Below are 17568 nucleotides of genomic sequence, written 5' to 3'. Positions count from 1 at the left end.
TCAACCAAGTTAACACCTCCCTCCCTCGGCAGAACAAGCCACATTCTGATTCAAACAGGAGCAGATGGAGAGAGGTATTCAAAGTGCAAACAAAAGCGAGCCCCATCAAGTGCATATAGAATTTTGGGCAAAACCACCTCCCTTATATTTGTGTTTAGAAAAGACTTTATATATGATATTGCCTAAACTTGTTGATTGAAGATGTGCCACATATGCTGCTTCGCTCTTTTGGATCAGAACAGCATGACACCGATTAAACTGTTTCAACATTAAACTATCGGGTATACAATATTTGAACTGCTCAGTAATTTTATCATATCTGGAACGTAGGCTAGGAAGTTTTCTTTTCACCCTTTGTTGTACAAATTCACCTCAGCCCCACTTTAAGTTAAGATGTAGAAGATAAAGAAGAAGAAAGAATTGCACAGTAATCACCCTTTTCGCAAATTTACCAGGTGTGCCTCTTTTGACGCCTCAAAGTAATGGATAGATGGAGAACCCTACAGCTTCAGCTTCTGTTAATACTCAAGTTGTTGAAAGAACGGAGCAGTTACCACTAGCGAGTCAATGGCAAAAAGGCCAGCTTATTGGACGTGGCACTGTCGGAAGTGTGTACATTGCAAGTAACCAGACCAGTAAGTTACCTCTGGGAAACTTCAACCTGTTGCATATTTTTTAACATCCAGCTAGCTAAACTTTGACAGGTTACGTGATAGAGAAACCAGAGCTCTATGTGCGTTGAAGGAGTACAAGTTATTGCTTGATGATCCAAATTCGGCTGAGTGCATGATGCAGTTCAAGCAGGTAATTTTTTTTTGTTATGCTCTAGGACATCTATCCTCTCATCTGATCTAAATATGCTGGGGAAACTCTCTTTTCATTTCCAGGTAATTGATTGCTTTGCTACCTCAATTTTTTCAACCTGTTACACAGGAAATTGAAGTACTTAGCCAGCGTAGACATCCGAACATTCTGCAATATTATGGCAGTGAAATTGTAAGTCACCTTTCCGTGGCACCTATACGTTCCAGCTCAACGGGCATTCATAATTTGACTCACCAAAATTTCAACATATCCATATATACTCAGGTTGATAATCGGCTTAACATATGTCTGGAATATGCACATCACAGTTCGATAGACATGTACATCCAGGAGCATCTTGGGGCCCTAACGGAATTGATTGTCTGCAATTTTACCCGCCATATTGTGACTGGATTGGCTTGCCTGCATGTTAACAACTCCATACATGGGTAATTCTAAACCATTGATCAAGCATCATGAGATGACTTGCATATTGGATAAGGACGATTGGACCTTCTTCTTTGTGCCTACAGACCTGTTAAAACTCTTTGGTTTGCGCAGGGATTTAAAGGGAGCTAATTTATTTGTGGATACATCTGGAATAGTCAAACTTGCTGACTTTGTGATTGATAAACATGTGAGTTTCCACCTCTTCACTGCAAGATTACTGAGTGCATGTAGAAATTCCTTGCTGATCTGTGGTTCATTTACTTGCGATTGTGAAATCAGGGTGACTGATAGATTAGGTTAGGCGCAAAAAGAAAAAAGAGAAAGAAAACATGGAAGCTTGTTATTCTTCATCTATGGTCTCTCAATGCGTACTTTTCATTATGGGTCTGTGGCATTTCACCTGTGCAAAAGTCTATTATAGATGGACGAAATGTTAGAATGATTTTCTTCCCTTTTTTACCCATCGTTTCTGGTAAAGCAACTATGTTGCATAAACCGGAAAAAATTCCTTGCTGTGGTTAGGTGCCAAAACCTCTTTGGGGAAAAGTTCTTCTTGTGTTGTTTTTGCTGCTCCTCTGCCTTCCAAGAGAACAATCGAATTTAGTCAGAGTAAGAAGCGCCTCCTTCCTAACACGGGGTAAATAAAAGTGTATTGGTCCATAGAACAGAAGGCTGGACAGTAGCCAAGGTATTGTTGCTCTCTTTTCAAGTTTCTGAAGCATTTACTAAAATCATGTTGTTTTTTTGGTAAGGTACTAAAATCATGTTGTTGATTGCTTCACGGTTTGTTTTTCTCAATGGTAAGCTAACATAAGTCGAAAGTGGTTAATTTAGTTCTTTTATTGATCTGATGTATCTGTCTATGAAGATGTTGCAATTTTATGCAGTGTTCCATTAACACACCAGACAGTCTTCGGCTTTACTAATGTACTACCGTTTCTTAGCTAACTAGACAAGCAGCTTACCGCTCTTTGAAGGCAAGTCTAAATTGGATGGCTCCAGAGGTACTTCGCTTTTGTGAACGTCAATGCTGCATTCTTTTTTGTCGTGGCGGAGTGATGGAATAGTATACCCTGTAGCTTGTACGATCCTTGATGGCGAATGATAACAGCACTGATCATGATCATACTGTTGATATGTGGAGTTTGGGATGTCCTATTATCCAAGTATGAATGGGATATCTTCTTGGAGCAAGTATGAGCAGGTAAGAACGCTGTGTTGCTTTTTCATTTGCTCTGTCAGTCCTTGGACTGAATCCGTGTCACTGCTTTCTGTTGGAAGTTCAGGACCGTGTGTATTACCTTTCGTCATGTGATCTGTGGCTTTAGTTTCTGTTTAAGGATAAATCATTTCATGCAGGCTGCGGCTATGTTTATGGTGATGCGAAGTGCTCCGCCAATACCTGAGACATTGTCCGCCGAGGGAAAGGATTTCCTGCAGTGCTGATTTCGGAGACAGCCTGCTGAGAGGCCGCCTGCTGCTATGCTGCTTGAGCATGCTTTCCGGCAAATTTGAAGTTGCAGATGACTAAACTTTTTCCATGTGCCGTACGTTGTTGCAAAAGGCATGTCATATTGTAAAGGTTCATATTTACTAAACCAAAAGGATTAGAAAGAGGAAGGGCAGTGGGTGCAGGGTGTGTTTGATCCTTCACACTGTTGGAGCACGCGGGACTCGGCTTTTCTGTGATCGAATTTCCTAGGAAGACTTCGTGCAGTGTGGAAGGTGCTACATGGACATTAGTCCATTGATAAGATGAAGAAGAAAGAAGACTCATATGATCGAATAAGAGATGCTTCTGCTTCAAAGGAAGGGCATTGGGTGCGAAAGAAAGGAGGGTCGACAACGGGTTTCTTTTCTAGAAAAGGTACATTTTAAGGACTTCTGTCAGTACAAAAAGTTACTAGCAAATTGAAAAAATTGTTCATCACGTGGAGAATTACTTACCATCTATCATGATTAGCTACGAGGTATTGGTTAAAAGAATACTCGTTTATTGATCAATTAAGATGCACGATCTGATCCGCTCACATCCACAGATGCAATTTGACAGTGTTGCCTTTAACAATGTTTAATATGGAGTGCATCCGAGTCAAAAACATTTTTTACGAGATACATCTATTCATCAAAATTGAATGGTGTTTATATGGCGCCAAAGAAGCATCATATTGGCAGACACAAGCAACAAAACCAACCAAAAACAAAAGGGGTAAGTGTATTAGAAATCTTTAAATTTATTTTATTAGTGTAATTAAATTTTAATACTTGTCCAATCAGTGGAATCAAATACTACGTCAGTTTCAAACGATTTGAGATTGAAAATACTGATATAACATTTTTTATTTTTCAAGGGTACGCGACATTGAAGTTGTTAAAGATATGTCTTGATTTTGAGCCATTTATAAAATTCGATTCGATCGGATAAATATTCAAATTTAATCGCAAAAGGAAAATTCAAAAAAGGAGCTTCTGTTTCGGAGAAAAGCAAAAAAATATTTCTGGCATTACAGGATAAAAGATGGACACATATTTTACAATTTATATATTTCTCTTATAGGGGTAAAAGTGTCTTTGGTGGAGGAAGGGTTTTACTTTTGGTGGGTGTGGCTTGCCAGTAGTCGTATGAAAGAAAAGATGAAATCGTCTGTGCGCCCCGCTCTCTTCCTGGAATAGCTGCACAGTGAAGGATAAAAAATAAAATCAAGGGGTTCCTTCACCTTTGCTAGCGGTTAGCCAAACGGTAAGAGTTTTTCTTTCTTTGAAGCCGCCGCACAAGCCGAGAGCCGCACAGTGGGACTCCAAGGGGACGAACGCGAATTGAGGGATGAACGGTACAGTGACCTCCCCTTAATCGCGTGCGGAGGAGTTGAAGACTTTTGCTGTGAGTTCACATCCATTACTTTGGGGTTCGGGCTTAAATCTAGGTGTGAAAAATACTTAAGCATATAAGCAATTTACAACTTTAATTTTCTGATTATAATAGATTATTCGTTGCTGGCTCTTTCTGTGGATGTAGATATCGACATTCGGATCGAATCACATAAATCTCTGGTGTCCTTTATTATTTCCTGTTTATTTCTTTAGTACTTTTGTATTAACTTAATTTGCAAGATCCTGTCGTTTCCGCATTATATATTTCAACAGAAGTTGTGCCAAGAAGGACCCTTACGAAAAAAAAGGCCAAAAAAGGGAAAACGAAAAATAAAAATAGCAGAGAAAATCGGAATCAGAGAGAGAGAGAGAGAGAGAGAGAGAGAGAGAGAGAGAGAGAGAGGGTGACGTGAGTTATACCTTTGCATCACCACGACTATCTCAATTGCACAGGAACTACTGTTCCAGCTTTTGCTGATAATAATTAGAGTTATGGTCCAAAACCTGATCTTCTAGTCTTCAAATTCCGACAACTATAGCCCATTTGTCATTCTACGAATTTTATTGGATTTTGCGCGACATATTAAATGTTTGTTTTGCTCCCAATGGACGATTCCATTTTGCTGGATTCACATTTTTTAAAACTATATTTTTCTTCCATTCGGATGAGTTATAATGGTAACTGAAACAGATGCAAAGTAACACACATCCGGCTATAACTCCCCTGTTGAAACCAAACAAGAGGTCACATCCATTTTATCTCCATCTCCGTTGTTCCCATTCCATTCCATCCCCTTCTCCTTATTTTATGTATGACAGATACGCTTAAGATAATATTTGTTCAGTCTTATGCTATCTGTCTTATCTCAATCTCAATTTTCGATACAGCACCTGATTTACTGTACAAATCGGCAGAATTTTATTTATTTAATTGAACTTGTATCAAAGTTGATGCATTTTCTACATAGTAATCTTCATCCGACGTTTTAGAAGGAATCAACCACCTAAAATACTAGTTCAGAAACTGACAAAAAAACTTAGGTCTATAACTTCTTGCTTTCCCCTCATCACACCCGCACACACCCACACACACATACTTACTCCCACAACAATGAACATTTTGATCGCTCTTCTTCTCTTGCTTCTACCAGTTCTCTTTCTGTTAGGCTGGAGCAGAAGAGGATCATCAAGAATGCTACCTCCGGGATCATTGGGAATCCCCATAATAGGCCAAAGCATTGGCATGCTCCGAGCCATGAGGACAAACACAGGAGAAATATGGCTCCATGAAAGAGTGAGGAAGTATGGACCTATCTCAAAGCTCACTCTCTTTGGCAAACCGACAGTATTCATTCACGGGCAAGCGGCAAACAAGTTTATATTCTATGGAGACAGCAGCATGCTTGCCAACAAGCAACCATCATCCATCCGCGCGATTCTGGGAGACCGCAGTCTGTTTGAACTCAGTGGCCAAGATCACAGACGCGTGAGAGACTCTATAGGGTCGTTCTTGAGACCAGAATCGCTGAAGCAGTACATGCGAAAAATAGACGAAGAAGTCAGAAAGCACATCGAGTTGCACTGGCAGGGAAAGGAAAAAGTTGCGGTATGTCGACATTCTGTAAACTCTCACTGTTGCTTTGATCTGTTTGAGATATATCCGAAACATATTAAATTTTAAGAAACACATGGTGTATGCACTCAATAGTCTCATATGACTGGGGTTCACGCTTGTATGGCCTCTGCATGTATCGACTATGAGAATACTGCATATACTGGGAATGTGCATAATCTCTTCAATAAACGAAAGAAGAGTAAATAACACTAACTTTTTTATCTTCCTTACATTCAACATCATATGCTCTCTTCTCTTTGGCATGAAGGAAGGAGCTAAAAGAGAGAAATTCTTGCAAAACTTTCAAGAAATGATAGAGGGAATGTGGTCCATACCAGTAAACCTGCCATTCACACGCTACAATCGGAGCCTCCGTGCAAGCTCAAGGGTCCAAGATTTGTTGAAGGAACTTGTACAAGAGAAGCAGGTGAAACTAGAGCAGCACACTGCAGCTCCTCATCAAGACTTAATCACGAGCTTGTTAAGTAAGCGCAATGAAGAAAATGAACGAGTTGTGACTGACAAGGAAATTCTGCACAATATCATGCTTGTCATGGTTGCTGGACATGATACCTCATCCATACTAATAACTTTTGTGCTGCGTCTTCTATATAAGAATCCTGCTGTTTATAAAGCAGTTCTTCAAGGTAAACATCCTCTATTCCCGGCATCTTTTTAGATTTGTCGAATCTGCATAGAGATTCCTGTGGCCCAAAAAGGAAGGAAAATTGAAACAAAACGAAGGAGAATTTGTTCAAACCTAGTTCAATCTTGAACTGTGATTTTGCTGCGCAAGGATAATGAATGACCTCTGTCTTGCTGGATAATGGATGGCTTGACAAGTGTAAGAAAAATCAATGCATAAATTTGTCGGAGTTTCCAAAACCACATGTCAACTTTAATAACAAAGCTCAGAAGCATGTTCCTTCCCCCTTATTGCCCCAAGTAGTAAGCTTGTTTTTCTTTTGCAGAACAAGAAGAGATAACAAAAAGCAAGACGTAAGGAGAACCTTTAACTTGGGAAGACCTTGCCAGGATGAAGTACACATGGAGAGTAGCGATGGAAACTCTAAGGATGGTTCCGCCTATTTTTGGTGGCTTCAGGGTAGCCTTAAAGGATATTGACTATTGTGGGTACCGCATTCCTAAAGGCTGGCAAGGATGCAAAGAACTATTCCTATCTTTTCAAATGCTTGCTTGCGCTATCTGCTATTTATTCTCTCCATTTGTGAAACCAATCTATTAATATACTTTTGGAATTTAATGTATGATTTTAGATCTTCTGGGCATCAAACATGACACGCATGGATGAAAGCATATTGAGTGGAATTCAGAATTTGATCTTGTTCATCTTTTCAATCTTTCCGGTCTTCAAATTCTGAAAACCATAGTCCAATTCTCATTCTACAGGTTTGATTGAATTTTACGCGACAAATAAACAGTTGGTTCTCAGTTTTGCTGTCTACTGTTGAATTTATGATAGTGACTGAAACAAATACAGAGCAATATACATCCGGGCTCAACTCCATTGTCATAACTAAACAAGAGGTCACATCCATTTTTTCTCTGTTAGGTCAGTCTCATTCTCTTTGTTTATCAAAGTTGATGCGTTTTCTACGCAGTAATCGTCATCCCACGTTCCAGAAGGAATCTACCACCTAAGGTGCTAGTTCAGAAACTGACAAAAATAGAGAGCTATAATTCTCTTGCTTTCCCCTCATCACACACCCACAAAGACCCACACACACAACAATGAACATTTTGATCACTCTTCTTCTCTTTCTTCTACCAGTTCTTTTCCTGTTAAGCTGGAGAAGAAGAGGATCATCAAGAAAGCTACCTCCGGGATCATTAGGAATACCCCTAATAGGCCAAAGCTTAGGCCTGCTCCGAGCCATGAGGACAAACACGGGAGAAGAATGGCTCCAAGAAAGAGTGAGGAAGTATGGACCAATCTCGAAGCTCTCTCTCTTCGGCAAACCGACGGTGTTCATTCACGGACAAGCAGCAAACAAGCTTGTATTCAGCGGAGACGGCAGCAAGATTGCCAACAAGCAAACATCATCCATCCGCGCGATTCTGGGAGACCGCAATCTGATGGAACTCATTGGCGAAGATCACAAGCACGTAAGAGATTCTTTGATGTCGTTCTTGCGACCAGAATCCCTGAAGCAGTACGTGGGGAAAATGGATGAAGAAGTCAGAAAGCACATCGAGTTGCATGGCAGGGCAAGGAAAAAGTGGCCGTATGTTAATATTCTGTAGAACTCCCACTATTGCTTTGATCAGGTTGAGATATATTCAATACATAATCAATTTTAAGAGACATCTGGTGTATGCACAATTCTCTCATAGAACTGGTGTTCACACCTGTATGGCCTCCGCATGTATTGACCATGAGAATAAATGCATAGACTAGGAGTGCGCATAATCTCTTTAATAGACGAAAGAAGAGTAAATAACACTAATGTTTTCCTTACCAAAAAAAAAAATAACACTAATGTTTTAATTTTCCTATAGGCATTGCCCCTGATGAAAAACCTTACGTTCAACATTATATGCTCTCATCTCTTCGGTATGGAGGAAAGAGCTGAAAGAGAAAAATTCTTGCAAAGTTTTCAAGAAATGATAGAGGGAATGTGGTCAATACCAGTAAAGCTGCCGTTCATGCGCTACAGTAGGAGCCTCTATGCAAGCTTCAAGGTCCAAGATCTGTTGAAGGAACTTGTACGAGAGAAGAAAGCGAAACTAGAGCAGCACACTGCAACTCCTCATCAAGACTTGATCACGTGCCTGTTAACTAAGGGCGATGAAGAAAATAAACGAGTTGTGACTGACAAGGAGATTCTGCACAATATCATGCTAATCATGGTTGCTGGTCATGATACCTCATCCGTTCTTATAACTTTTATGCTGCGTCTTCTATCTAAGAATCCTGCTGTTTATGAAGCAGTCCTTCAAGGTACACATCCTCTATTTCAGGCATCTTTTCAGATTTGCCCAATCTGCATAGATTCCTGAAGCCCAAAAAGGAAGGAAAATAAAACTAAGTGAAGAAGAATTTGTTAATAATGATGAATCTATTTTGCTGATGGATAAATAAATGACTTCCCATATGTAAGGAAAACCAATACCGAATTATATGGAGTTTCCAAAGCCAGATGGCAACTTAAATAACAAAGCTTAGAAGCATGTTCCTTCCCCCTTATTGCAAGTCATAAGCCTGTTTTGCTTTTGCAGAACAAGAAGAGGTAGCAAAAAGCAAAATTTTGGGAGAACCTTTAACTTGGGAAGACCTTGCCAAGATGAGGTACACATGGAGAGTAGCGATGGAAACTCTGAGGATGGTTCCGCCTGTTTTTGCTGGCTTCAGGGTAGCCGTAAAGGATATTGACTATGGTGGATACCTCATTCCTAAAGGCTGGCAAGTAAGGATGCTAATAGCTTTTCCTATCTCTTCAAATGTTTGCACTATTTGCTATTTATTCTCTTTATCTGTGAAACCAGTTGATTAATATACTTTTGGAATTTAATGTGTGATTTAGATCTTCTGGGCATCAAGCATGACACACATGGATGAGAGCATATTTCCAGATCCATCAAAATTTGATCCCGCTAGATTTGAAAACCAAAAGTCAGTACCACCCTACAGCTTTATTGCTTTTGGAGGAGGGCCCCGCATCTGCCCAGGAAACGAATTTGCGAGGATCGAAACCCTTGTTGCAATCCATTATCTGGTCACTCAGTACTCTTGGGAGTTATGCTCAGATGATCATTATGTTAGGGACCCCATGCCAGTACCTTCTCAAGGACTACTGCTCCGGATTGTGCCAAAGAAACAGAAATGAAGTACAATTCTTTCCTTGACTGTCCAGGACTTTCACGGTGCCACCTTTTTATTTTGCCAATGGTGTACATTTTCATTTTGTATAGGGTCAGCGGCCCTTGCTTGTACCGGCAAGGGTTGGCCAGTGGCCCTTGCCGGCTTGAAAGAAAGAAAAAAAAATATCACTTCAATATCGGCCGTGTCACGTAGGACGGCTGACATCCATGTCAACGATTTCCGGCTAAAACTAGTCAAATAGAATCAATTGACAAAACGTGAAAATATTCAGGACTTAATTGGAAAAGTTGAAAAGTTTAAGACTGAATTTGTAAAAATTCAATAAATTTAGGACTTTTTGAACAATTTTCCTGTTTATTCAAAGATAGATAGATATTAAATGCATTTCTAGCAACTTGGTGATAAAGATGAAGATAAGTTTCCCTGATTGTTGGAATGGCGGCATTCCATTCCTTCCAGAAACTATCCGCAAAACAAAGTTCCAAATCCAACCAAACATGACATAAGGCGATATTTGGTGTGAAGAATCAGACACAAGGACGTAATTAGAGTTATGGTGTGAGATTGTGAGTTATGGTGTAGAGAAGTGACATCTTTTCATCACTAGGAATATCCCAACTGCATAGGAACTATTGGTCCAGCTTTTGCTGAAAATAGGATTCCTTCACTTGTTAATCTTTGGAATTACCTTTCCTTCCTGGGTTAAAAAACAATCGGGACAGCAGTAGGCCTATTTTTCACTGCCTTTTCCCAAAATCCCACCTCCACTTCCATTTCCTTTTCTGCACGTTCTTCTTCTTCGCCCTGTCTCATGGTTTTGTTGCAGGTGTTTGTTCGACTATAATCACTGGTACGGAGGATGATAAGCTTCTTGATTGGAATTCAGAAACTGATCTTCTTCTTCCTTTCAGTTTTTCTGTTCTCCAAATTAGGGAAAATTTCACATAATGATATGAAGTGGGATCATTTTTTCAAAAGAAGAATCAAAATAATTTTTATTTTAAATAAAATCTTTAAGTGCCCAAATTAGTCTCAAATTAGGGCGTGAGCTTGTTGGCTTGTCACAATTTGACCTGGCGGCGAGCACTTGATTTTTTCATCAGCCGGACAGGAAATTTTGTCCAAAACAAACTCTGGATAAGATTACAAAAAAAAAAAAAAACTGAAAACTCTAAAAAAGAATAGCCATCATTTATGTCCAAATCATTAGATTTTTCCGGTGGCATGACCCGGTTACCACGATTGGCTCTGCTAGCCCGCCGCGCGCTGACCAGCCGTCGCACGTCGCATGGGAAGGCGCGGCCTTGCACATCGAGTGAAGCCCCTTGCCTCCGATGTCTGTCTTAGCGGGTCGGGAGACGGATCCGGGCTCAGGACGTCAGATCCGAGGTTGCCGATCCCAGATTCGGCGTCACCAGCCTTGGCGATCCCAAATCTAGTGTCCTTCGAGGCCAGCAACCACCACAAGCAACGCAGCCTCGAGTGTCAAGCGAAGCCCCTTGCCCCCATTCTCTGTCTTTGCGGGTCGCAAGATGGATCCGGGCTCAGGACGTTGGGTCTGATGTCGCTGGCCCAGCCTTGGAGGACGCCAGGCCCGGCCTTGGCGATCCCAGATTTGGTGTCCTCCAAGGCCGGCCATGCCATTGGCGACCTCCGCAAGCAATGCGACCCTGAAACAGTTGGTTTTTGGTTTTGCTCCCTTCCGTTGAATTCATGATAGTGACTGAAACAAATGCAAAGTAATACACATCCGGACTCAACTCCGGTTGTTGAAATCGGCAGAATCTTATGCCATTTGTTTTTATCAAAGTAGTACGTTTTCAACATAGTAATCGTAATTCCGACCAAATAAAAAACATAGTAATCGTCGTCCCTCGTTACAGAAGGAATCTACCACCTAAAATACTAGTTCACAAACTGACAAAAATAGTGCTATAATTCCCTTGCTTTCCCCTCATCATGCACACACACATACCCACACACACATACCCACGCCCACAACAATGAACATTTTGATCACTCTTCTTCTCTTTCTTCTACCAGTTCTCTTCCTGCTAAGCTGGAGAAGAAGAGGATCATCAAGAAAGCTACCTCCGGGATCATTGGGAATCCCCATAATAGGCCAAAGCTTTGGCCTGCTCCGAGCCCTGAGGACAAACACGGTAGACGAATGGCTCCATGAAAGAGTGAGGAAGTATGGACCAATCTCGAAGCTCACTCTCTTCGGCAAACCGACGGTGTTCATTCATGGACAAGCAGCAAACAAGTTGGTATTCTGCGGAGACAGCAGCAAGATTGCCAGCAAGCAAACATCATCCACCCGGGCGATTCTGGGAGACTGCAATCTGATGGAACTCACTGGCCAAGATCACAAACGCGTGAGAGACTCTATTGTGTCATTCTTGAGACCAGAATCCCTGAAGCAGTACGTGGGGAAAATGGATGAAGAAGTCAGAAAGCACATCGAGTTGCACTGGCAGGGCAAGGAAAAAGTGGCGGTATGTGGGTATTATGTAATCTCTCTATTTGATCTGTTTGAGATATATTCAATGCATATTAAATTTAAGATCCACATGGTGTGTGCACTCATACTCTCATATGACCGTGGTTCACACTGGTATGGCCTCCCATGTATTGACTATGAGAATGAATGCATAGACTCAGAGTGCGCATAATCTCTTCAATAAACAAAGGCAGAGTAAGTAACACTGATGTTTTGATTTTCCTATAGGTATTGCCCCTGATGAAAAACCTTACATTCAACATCATATGCTCTCTTCTCTTTGGTATGGAGGAAAGAGCGGAAAGAGAGAAATTCTTGCAAAGTTTTGAAGAAATGATGAAGGGAATGTTGTCAATACCAGTAAAACTGCCCTTCACGCGCTACAATCGGAGCCTCCGTGCGAGCTCTAGGGTCCAAGCTTTGTTGAAGGAAGTTGTCCAAGAGAAGAAGGTGAAACTAGAGCAACACACTGCAACTCCACATCAAGACTTGATCACGTGCTTGTTAAGTAAGCGCAATGAAGAAAACGAACGAGTTATGACTGACAAAGAAATTTTGCACAATATCACGACCGTCATGGTTGCTGGATATGATACCTCATCCGTTCTTATAACTTTCGTGCTGCGTCTTCTATCTAAGAATCCTGCCGTTTATAAAGCAGTTCTTCAAGGTATACATCCTCTATTTCCAGCGTCTTTTTAGATCTGTCGAATCTGCAGAGATAGTCCTGCAGCCCAAAAAGGAAGGAAAACAAAATCAGGCGAAGAAGAATTTGTTCAAACTCAGTTCAATCTCGAACTATGACCCAAGCTGCGTAAGGATAATGAATGATCTCTATTTTGCTGATGTATAATGGATGACTTGCCAAATGTAAGAAAAATCAATACACAAAAATTGTCAGAGTTTTCGAAGCCAGATGTCAACTTTATAACTAAGCTCAGAAGCATGTTCCTTCCCCTTGTTGCGACAAATCATAAGCTTGTTTTGCTTTTGCAGAACAAGAAGAGATAGCAAAAAGCAAGACTTCAGGAGAACCTTTAACTTGGGAAGACCTTGCCAGGATGAAGTACACATGGAGAGTAGCGATGGAAACTCTGAGGATGGTTCCGCCTGTTTTTGGTGGCTTCAGGGTAGCCTTAAAGGATATTGACTATGGTGGATACATCATTCCTAAAGGCTGGCAAGTAAGGATGCAAACAACTTTTCTCTTAAAGTGTTTGAATTCTCTGCTATTTATTCTCTCTATCTGTGAAACCAGCCGATTAACATACATTTGGTATTTTGTGATAAGATCTTCTGGGCATCAAACATGACACACATGGATGAGAGCATATTCCCAGAGCCATCAAAGTTCGATCCTGCTAGATTTGAAAACCAGAAGTCAGTACCATCCTACAGCTTTGTCGCTTTTGGAGGAGGGCCTCGCGTATGCCCTGGGAACGAATTTGCGAGGATCGAAACCCTTGCTGCAATCCATTATCTGGTCACTCAGTACTCTTGGGAGTTATGTTCAAATGATCACTACATTTTCGACCCCATGCCAGTACCTACTCAAGGACTATTGCTCCGGATTGTGGCAAAGATACAGAAATGAAGTACAATTCTTTCCTTGATTATCCAGGACTTTCACCGTGCCACCTTTTCAGGACTTAGCCACAACAAACATCCCCATTGGTGGAGTAAAAGTTCAAACACCATTTAACCCAAGAAAGAAGCCAGTGATTTGAGAAGCTCTTCTGAATAACATAACCAAGAGCATTCCGCCATGTTGTCTGTTTTCACTTTGTATGATGCCATATGTATGTTGTCAGTACAAATTTGGCATTTAGCTTGAGTCCCCAATACCCATGTAATCTTCCTTATCTTAGCTCCTCCAGAAACTATCAACGCTTTCTATATTACCTATAAACAAATGGGGTTTGTATAGGAAAAGAACACGTTGCCTCTCTCGTAAATTTTCTTTTGCTCTTCCAATTTCTTTGGGTTGGTTTGAATCTGATTCTAATACTTTTTTTAATTTTTTCCTTTTTCTTGCTTTTGACCTAAACACATCATAATATTTCAACAAAAAAAAATGATGACAGAGCATCAACATGTGAAAAGGAGATTCAATTTTATAGATTGAATCTATGTTATAGTGAAGTTGAAATTATTTATTTCTTTTTCAGCACAATATATGTAATTTCTCTTTTATCCTATGAAATAGGTAAGACAATAGTGTCGCGACTGCCATCAAAATAGGTGTCAACAAATAGCAATAAAACTACTAACGGAATTTCAGTATGATCTGATAACAAACAAGAGAATTGATTTTGTTCTTTAACTTTATCAAGTAGATATTCTAGAGCATAATATATAATATTCCCAACACATATATATAAGATGAAATAAGATGCTAAGTCATCATTTTCATCATGGAATGATGAAATACAATGAAGAAAACTACGTTATTTCTTCATTAATTAATCAATTAAAGTGGATGAATGATGATTCTCTATATGGTACCTAATTAATTTGATTATTAAGTTAGATCAGTGGATAGGCCAAGATTCTCTAATCCTCCCATTACCCTTGACTGCCTCTTTTCCTGTGTTAAAATTCTAAAGATCCCTAATTATCATGATCGGGCTGGCGAAAAGGGATCATTCTTTACATGGAGTGGTGATTTATCATTAGTACGACAACCCGCTTTGGCATAACATATTTGTACTCTCTTTGTAAAATGAATATTGATTCTCTTTTTATTTGAAGTCTAACAGAAGTAATTAACTAAGCTAAATAATAGGGATTTATTTGAGAAATGGCAATTTCTATCTGAATTCTGACTTGTCAATACATTGAACGTTAATGTAGTTACATATATCTGTGAACCGCACAGGTCATATTCTAGTAATAGATTGAATTACAGCATAAAAGCTTAAGTAGATATTTTGATACTCAACCCAACGTGCTTGCTGGAAGTCAATATTCACAAAGTTAACTAAGAGAATCACAGTGCAGAAAATCAGTGCATTTTTGGCAAATTCAACTTAGAAAGAACTGGAGAAGAGATTGAAAACGCTAATGCAGGAGATTACGATGCATGAGATTCTGGAAAACCTTGAGAAGTGCAAAACACAGGGGACAGATAAGACCTCATTGAATGAGAATTCAACAGGCACATATAATCAATGCAATTATGCGATATGAACTCGAACAGAAAATTGCTGAAGAGCTCGTTATGGAAGCCAAGCTGGAAGAGGCTTACTCTGGAGTGGATTTACCCAATCTTTCGTCTTTACATTGTCTCTGATCATCGACCATCGACTCGAAAACATCCAACAGTTGATCCAGCCCCTCCGGACTGCCCCCAACCGCCTTCATCGTGTAGATGACACTCTCGAGAGTGGACAAACATCCAGCCTTAGGCTGACTTCTAACTTCTCCGTACAAGCTCATCACCTCCAAATCCAACTTCAGATGAGGCAACAGCTTCAACCAAGGATTCTCGCTGTACATCCTCTTTGCCTTCGTCCACGTGCCATCCAGCACAATCAGGTTCCTCACTTCGAACTCAGTCGCCTTGAGTTCGTCAATGCCTAGCGCATTCTCGGATGGGAACAGAAGCACCGACCCGCGCGGCACCTCGAGCACGAATTCCTCACATTCTTCGAGCTCCAAGCTTGGATTCAATGGAAGCTTTTGCAATTTCCTAACCACAAATCCATTCGACAGAACATCACGAGCCGACTCACAATCTAACACGGCATCAAAATCAGCCCCTCGGTGACCAATTCGAGACATCCAAATATGGTCTATCGATTTGATAATGCCCTTCTTGTCCATTCGAAAACTGATAACAGGTTCGCTAGTAGTACCTCCAGACACGACTCCACGGGAGCGCGAGTTCTGCTGCACCGGGGAATCCCCCGAAACTTCGACATTGTTCGGGGCAATCAAACCGCAGTTCCTATCATCCCCGGGACAATGAGCTCCGCTCGATTGCTCCCCGTTTCGGGCACCCAAATCCACACCGACCAATCCACCGGCGCCGACTCCGGAGCCTCGCTCGAGCGGCGAGATCGAGAACTCGGCGCCGAAGTTGACGTCGGAAACGGCGGCGACGGCGACGTGCTTGAGCCCCAGCCTCAGGATCCGAGCGGAATTGAGGGGGTGCCCCCGCTCCAGGCTGTGCTGGAGCACGGTGACGCTGACGGGGTGATCGAGGCCCGGAGATCGGATCCGAGCGCAGAGGCAGGTGCGTGCGGGCTTGGAGCAGGACGGGCAGACGGGTCGCTTCGGGTTCGAGCGAGCCGTTTCCGCCATTTCCGCGGATATCCGGTGGACGCCGGCGATCTGGTTGGGGAAAGGATGGAGCTTGTTGAGGATGACGCTCAGGGACGCGGATCGAAAAGGAATTGATTTAGGGTTCAGGAACGGGTTTGGAAATCGGATCCGGGTTGCGAAATGGACCTGCATCTGGTACGGCGGGTACAAGTTTATCCAGAAATCGTGAGATGATTTTCGGGAATCTGAGAGAAACTGAAGGGGCCAGACGTTCGAGCAATAGTTTTGAATTACTAAAGAGTGCGCGGCAACCTCTCTGATTCAAATGGGTTGCCGCCGTCGGGCAACGGGCAGGGCCCGGCAGTGCGACATTGTGGGGCTCGGTAGCGCTTTCAGGGCTCATTCGCCTGAGATCCGTCGATGTCTGGGCCGGATGCCATGGCAACAACCGAGCAGGTATTTGAAATCCTTGGATAACAAAATTATCCTTTTTCGCAAAAGCTTAGTTTTTTTTTTCTTGGCGCGCAATTTGCGATTTCATTAACCTTGATTCCCGTGATTTGTTGGGTTTTTTTTCCTCTTCTTGTCGTAGTTAGGGCTATCCGCTGTCGACGGCGCGAATGCGAGCCCGTGCGATGGATGAGTCGTGAAGGCCCGTGTACCGCGTAGAATGTGGGAATGGACGGATCCTCCTCTTAACCGGCGTGCCTCGATTCCGATTCGGCATATTTGTTTTAAATTATTAACTATACATGAATTGAGAAAGGCCGACTTCTGTAGATATAATGAAATCTCGTTCGAATGGTTACTTAACGAGTAGGGTTTAACGGTTCGTGCCCGTGCCATGATTGTACATGTAATTAGCGTTACATTTTATTCGGCACATAGCTCTTTTTTTTTTGTTTTTGCTCCATGACGTGCCTTCATTATGTAAATAGATTATGTCAATTTGCTGGCCCTAATAACAAGCGACCCTTCTCGGCACTCTCGTAAATGAAATCCCGCTAAAATTGATAAATCAAGTTATGCGGCGGACTGTAAATTAAAAACAAATGAAATAGGTCATATTCATTATCCAAACCAACGGCGGATCGAGCCTCGGAGTTCCTCCTTTTGGGGTTATGCAGGTATGTATCACCGATGTCCTAGCTTCATGTTTCAGTTGCTAATGATGCTGCACAACTTCACTTGAAATTGCCTTCTTGGAATTTGCAT

At 41.5% G+C, this 17568-nt stretch overlaps 2 protein-coding genes and 3 pseudogenes across 3 annotated transcripts; 4 read left to right on the top strand and 1 right to left on the bottom strand.

Moving 5' to 3' along the window:
• Positions 1 to 6: 6 nt before the first annotated feature.
• On the top strand, positions 7 to 2858 carry LOC115675155 (mitogen-activated protein kinase kinase kinase 5-like; annotated as a pseudogene).
• A 2378-nt stretch (positions 2859 to 5236) lies between these two features.
• LOC115675061 (taxadiene 5-alpha hydroxylase-like) lies at positions 5237 to 7122 on the top strand (annotated as a pseudogene).
• LOC130139637 (cytochrome P450 716B1-like) lies at positions 7098 to 9617 on the top strand (annotated as a pseudogene).
• A 1733-nt stretch (positions 9618 to 11350) lies between these two features.
• On the bottom strand, positions 11351 to 16783 carry LOC115675157 (uncharacterized). Of its 2 annotated transcripts, XR_008817740.1 has the most exons (3): positions 15335 to 16783; positions 12446 to 12814; positions 11351 to 12001 (listed from the first exon to the last, which is right to left on the bottom strand). XR_008817740.1 is itself a non-coding variant. In XM_056317042.1 (2 exons), the coding sequence occupies exons 1-2, from the start codon at positions 16543 to 16545 to the stop codon at positions 12769 to 12771; spliced, it is 1257 nt and encodes a 418-aa protein (XP_056173017.1). In that variant the 5' UTR covers positions 16546 to 16783; the 3' UTR covers positions 11351 to 12768. The 2 variants fall into 2 exon arrangements, 1 of the variants encoding a protein (XP_056173017.1); XM_056317042.1 differs by having other exon boundaries at positions 11351 to 12814.
• LOC115675051 (cytochrome P450 716B1-like) lies at positions 11588 to 14042 on the top strand. The gene is made up of 4 exons (XM_030597656.2): positions 11588 to 12082; positions 12316 to 12757; positions 13084 to 13271; positions 13379 to 14042. The coding sequence occupies exons 1-4, from the start codon at positions 11588 to 11590 to the stop codon at positions 13679 to 13681; spliced, it is 1428 nt and encodes a 475-aa protein (XP_030453516.1). The 3' UTR covers positions 13682 to 14042.
• Positions 16784 to 17568: the final 785 nt, after the last annotated feature.

Source organism: Syzygium oleosum, unplaced genomic scaffold, assembly GCF_021117445.2.
Source record: "Syzygium oleosum isolate NSW1041296 unplaced genomic scaffold, Sole_v2.1 Sole_v2.13, whole genome shotgun sequence".
In the NCBI taxonomy this organism is placed as follows: Eukaryota; Viridiplantae; Streptophyta; class Magnoliopsida; order Myrtales; family Myrtaceae; genus Syzygium; species Syzygium oleosum.
This window is presented reverse-complemented; position numbering and strand designations above follow the sequence as displayed.

What these genes read in the sequence shown, in the direction of transcription:
- LOC115675051 (XM_030597656.2), top strand. Translation starts at nt 11,588, where the DNA reads ATGAACATTTTGATCACTCTTCTTCTCTTTCTTCTACCAGTTCTCTTC. An exon ending in AGGGCAAGGAAAAAGTGGCG is followed by an intron (nt 12,083 to 12,315) that starts GTATGTGGGTAT and finishes ATTTTCCTATAG; the next exon opens with GTATTGCCCCTGATGAAAAA. An exon ending in TCATTCCTAAAGGCTGGCAA is followed by an intron (nt 13,272 to 13,378) that starts GTAAGGATGCAA and finishes TTTTGTGATAAG; the next exon opens with ATCTTCTGGGCATCAAACAT.
- LOC115675157 (XM_056317042.1), bottom strand. Translation starts at nt 16,545, where the DNA reads ATGCAGGTCCATTTCGCAACCCGGATCCGATTTCCAAACCCGTTCCTG. An exon ending in TTGGGTAAATCCACTCCAGA is followed by an intron (nt 12,815 to 15,334) that starts GTAAGCCTCTTC and finishes TTTGGGCTGCAG; the next exon opens with GACTATCTCTGCAGATTCGA.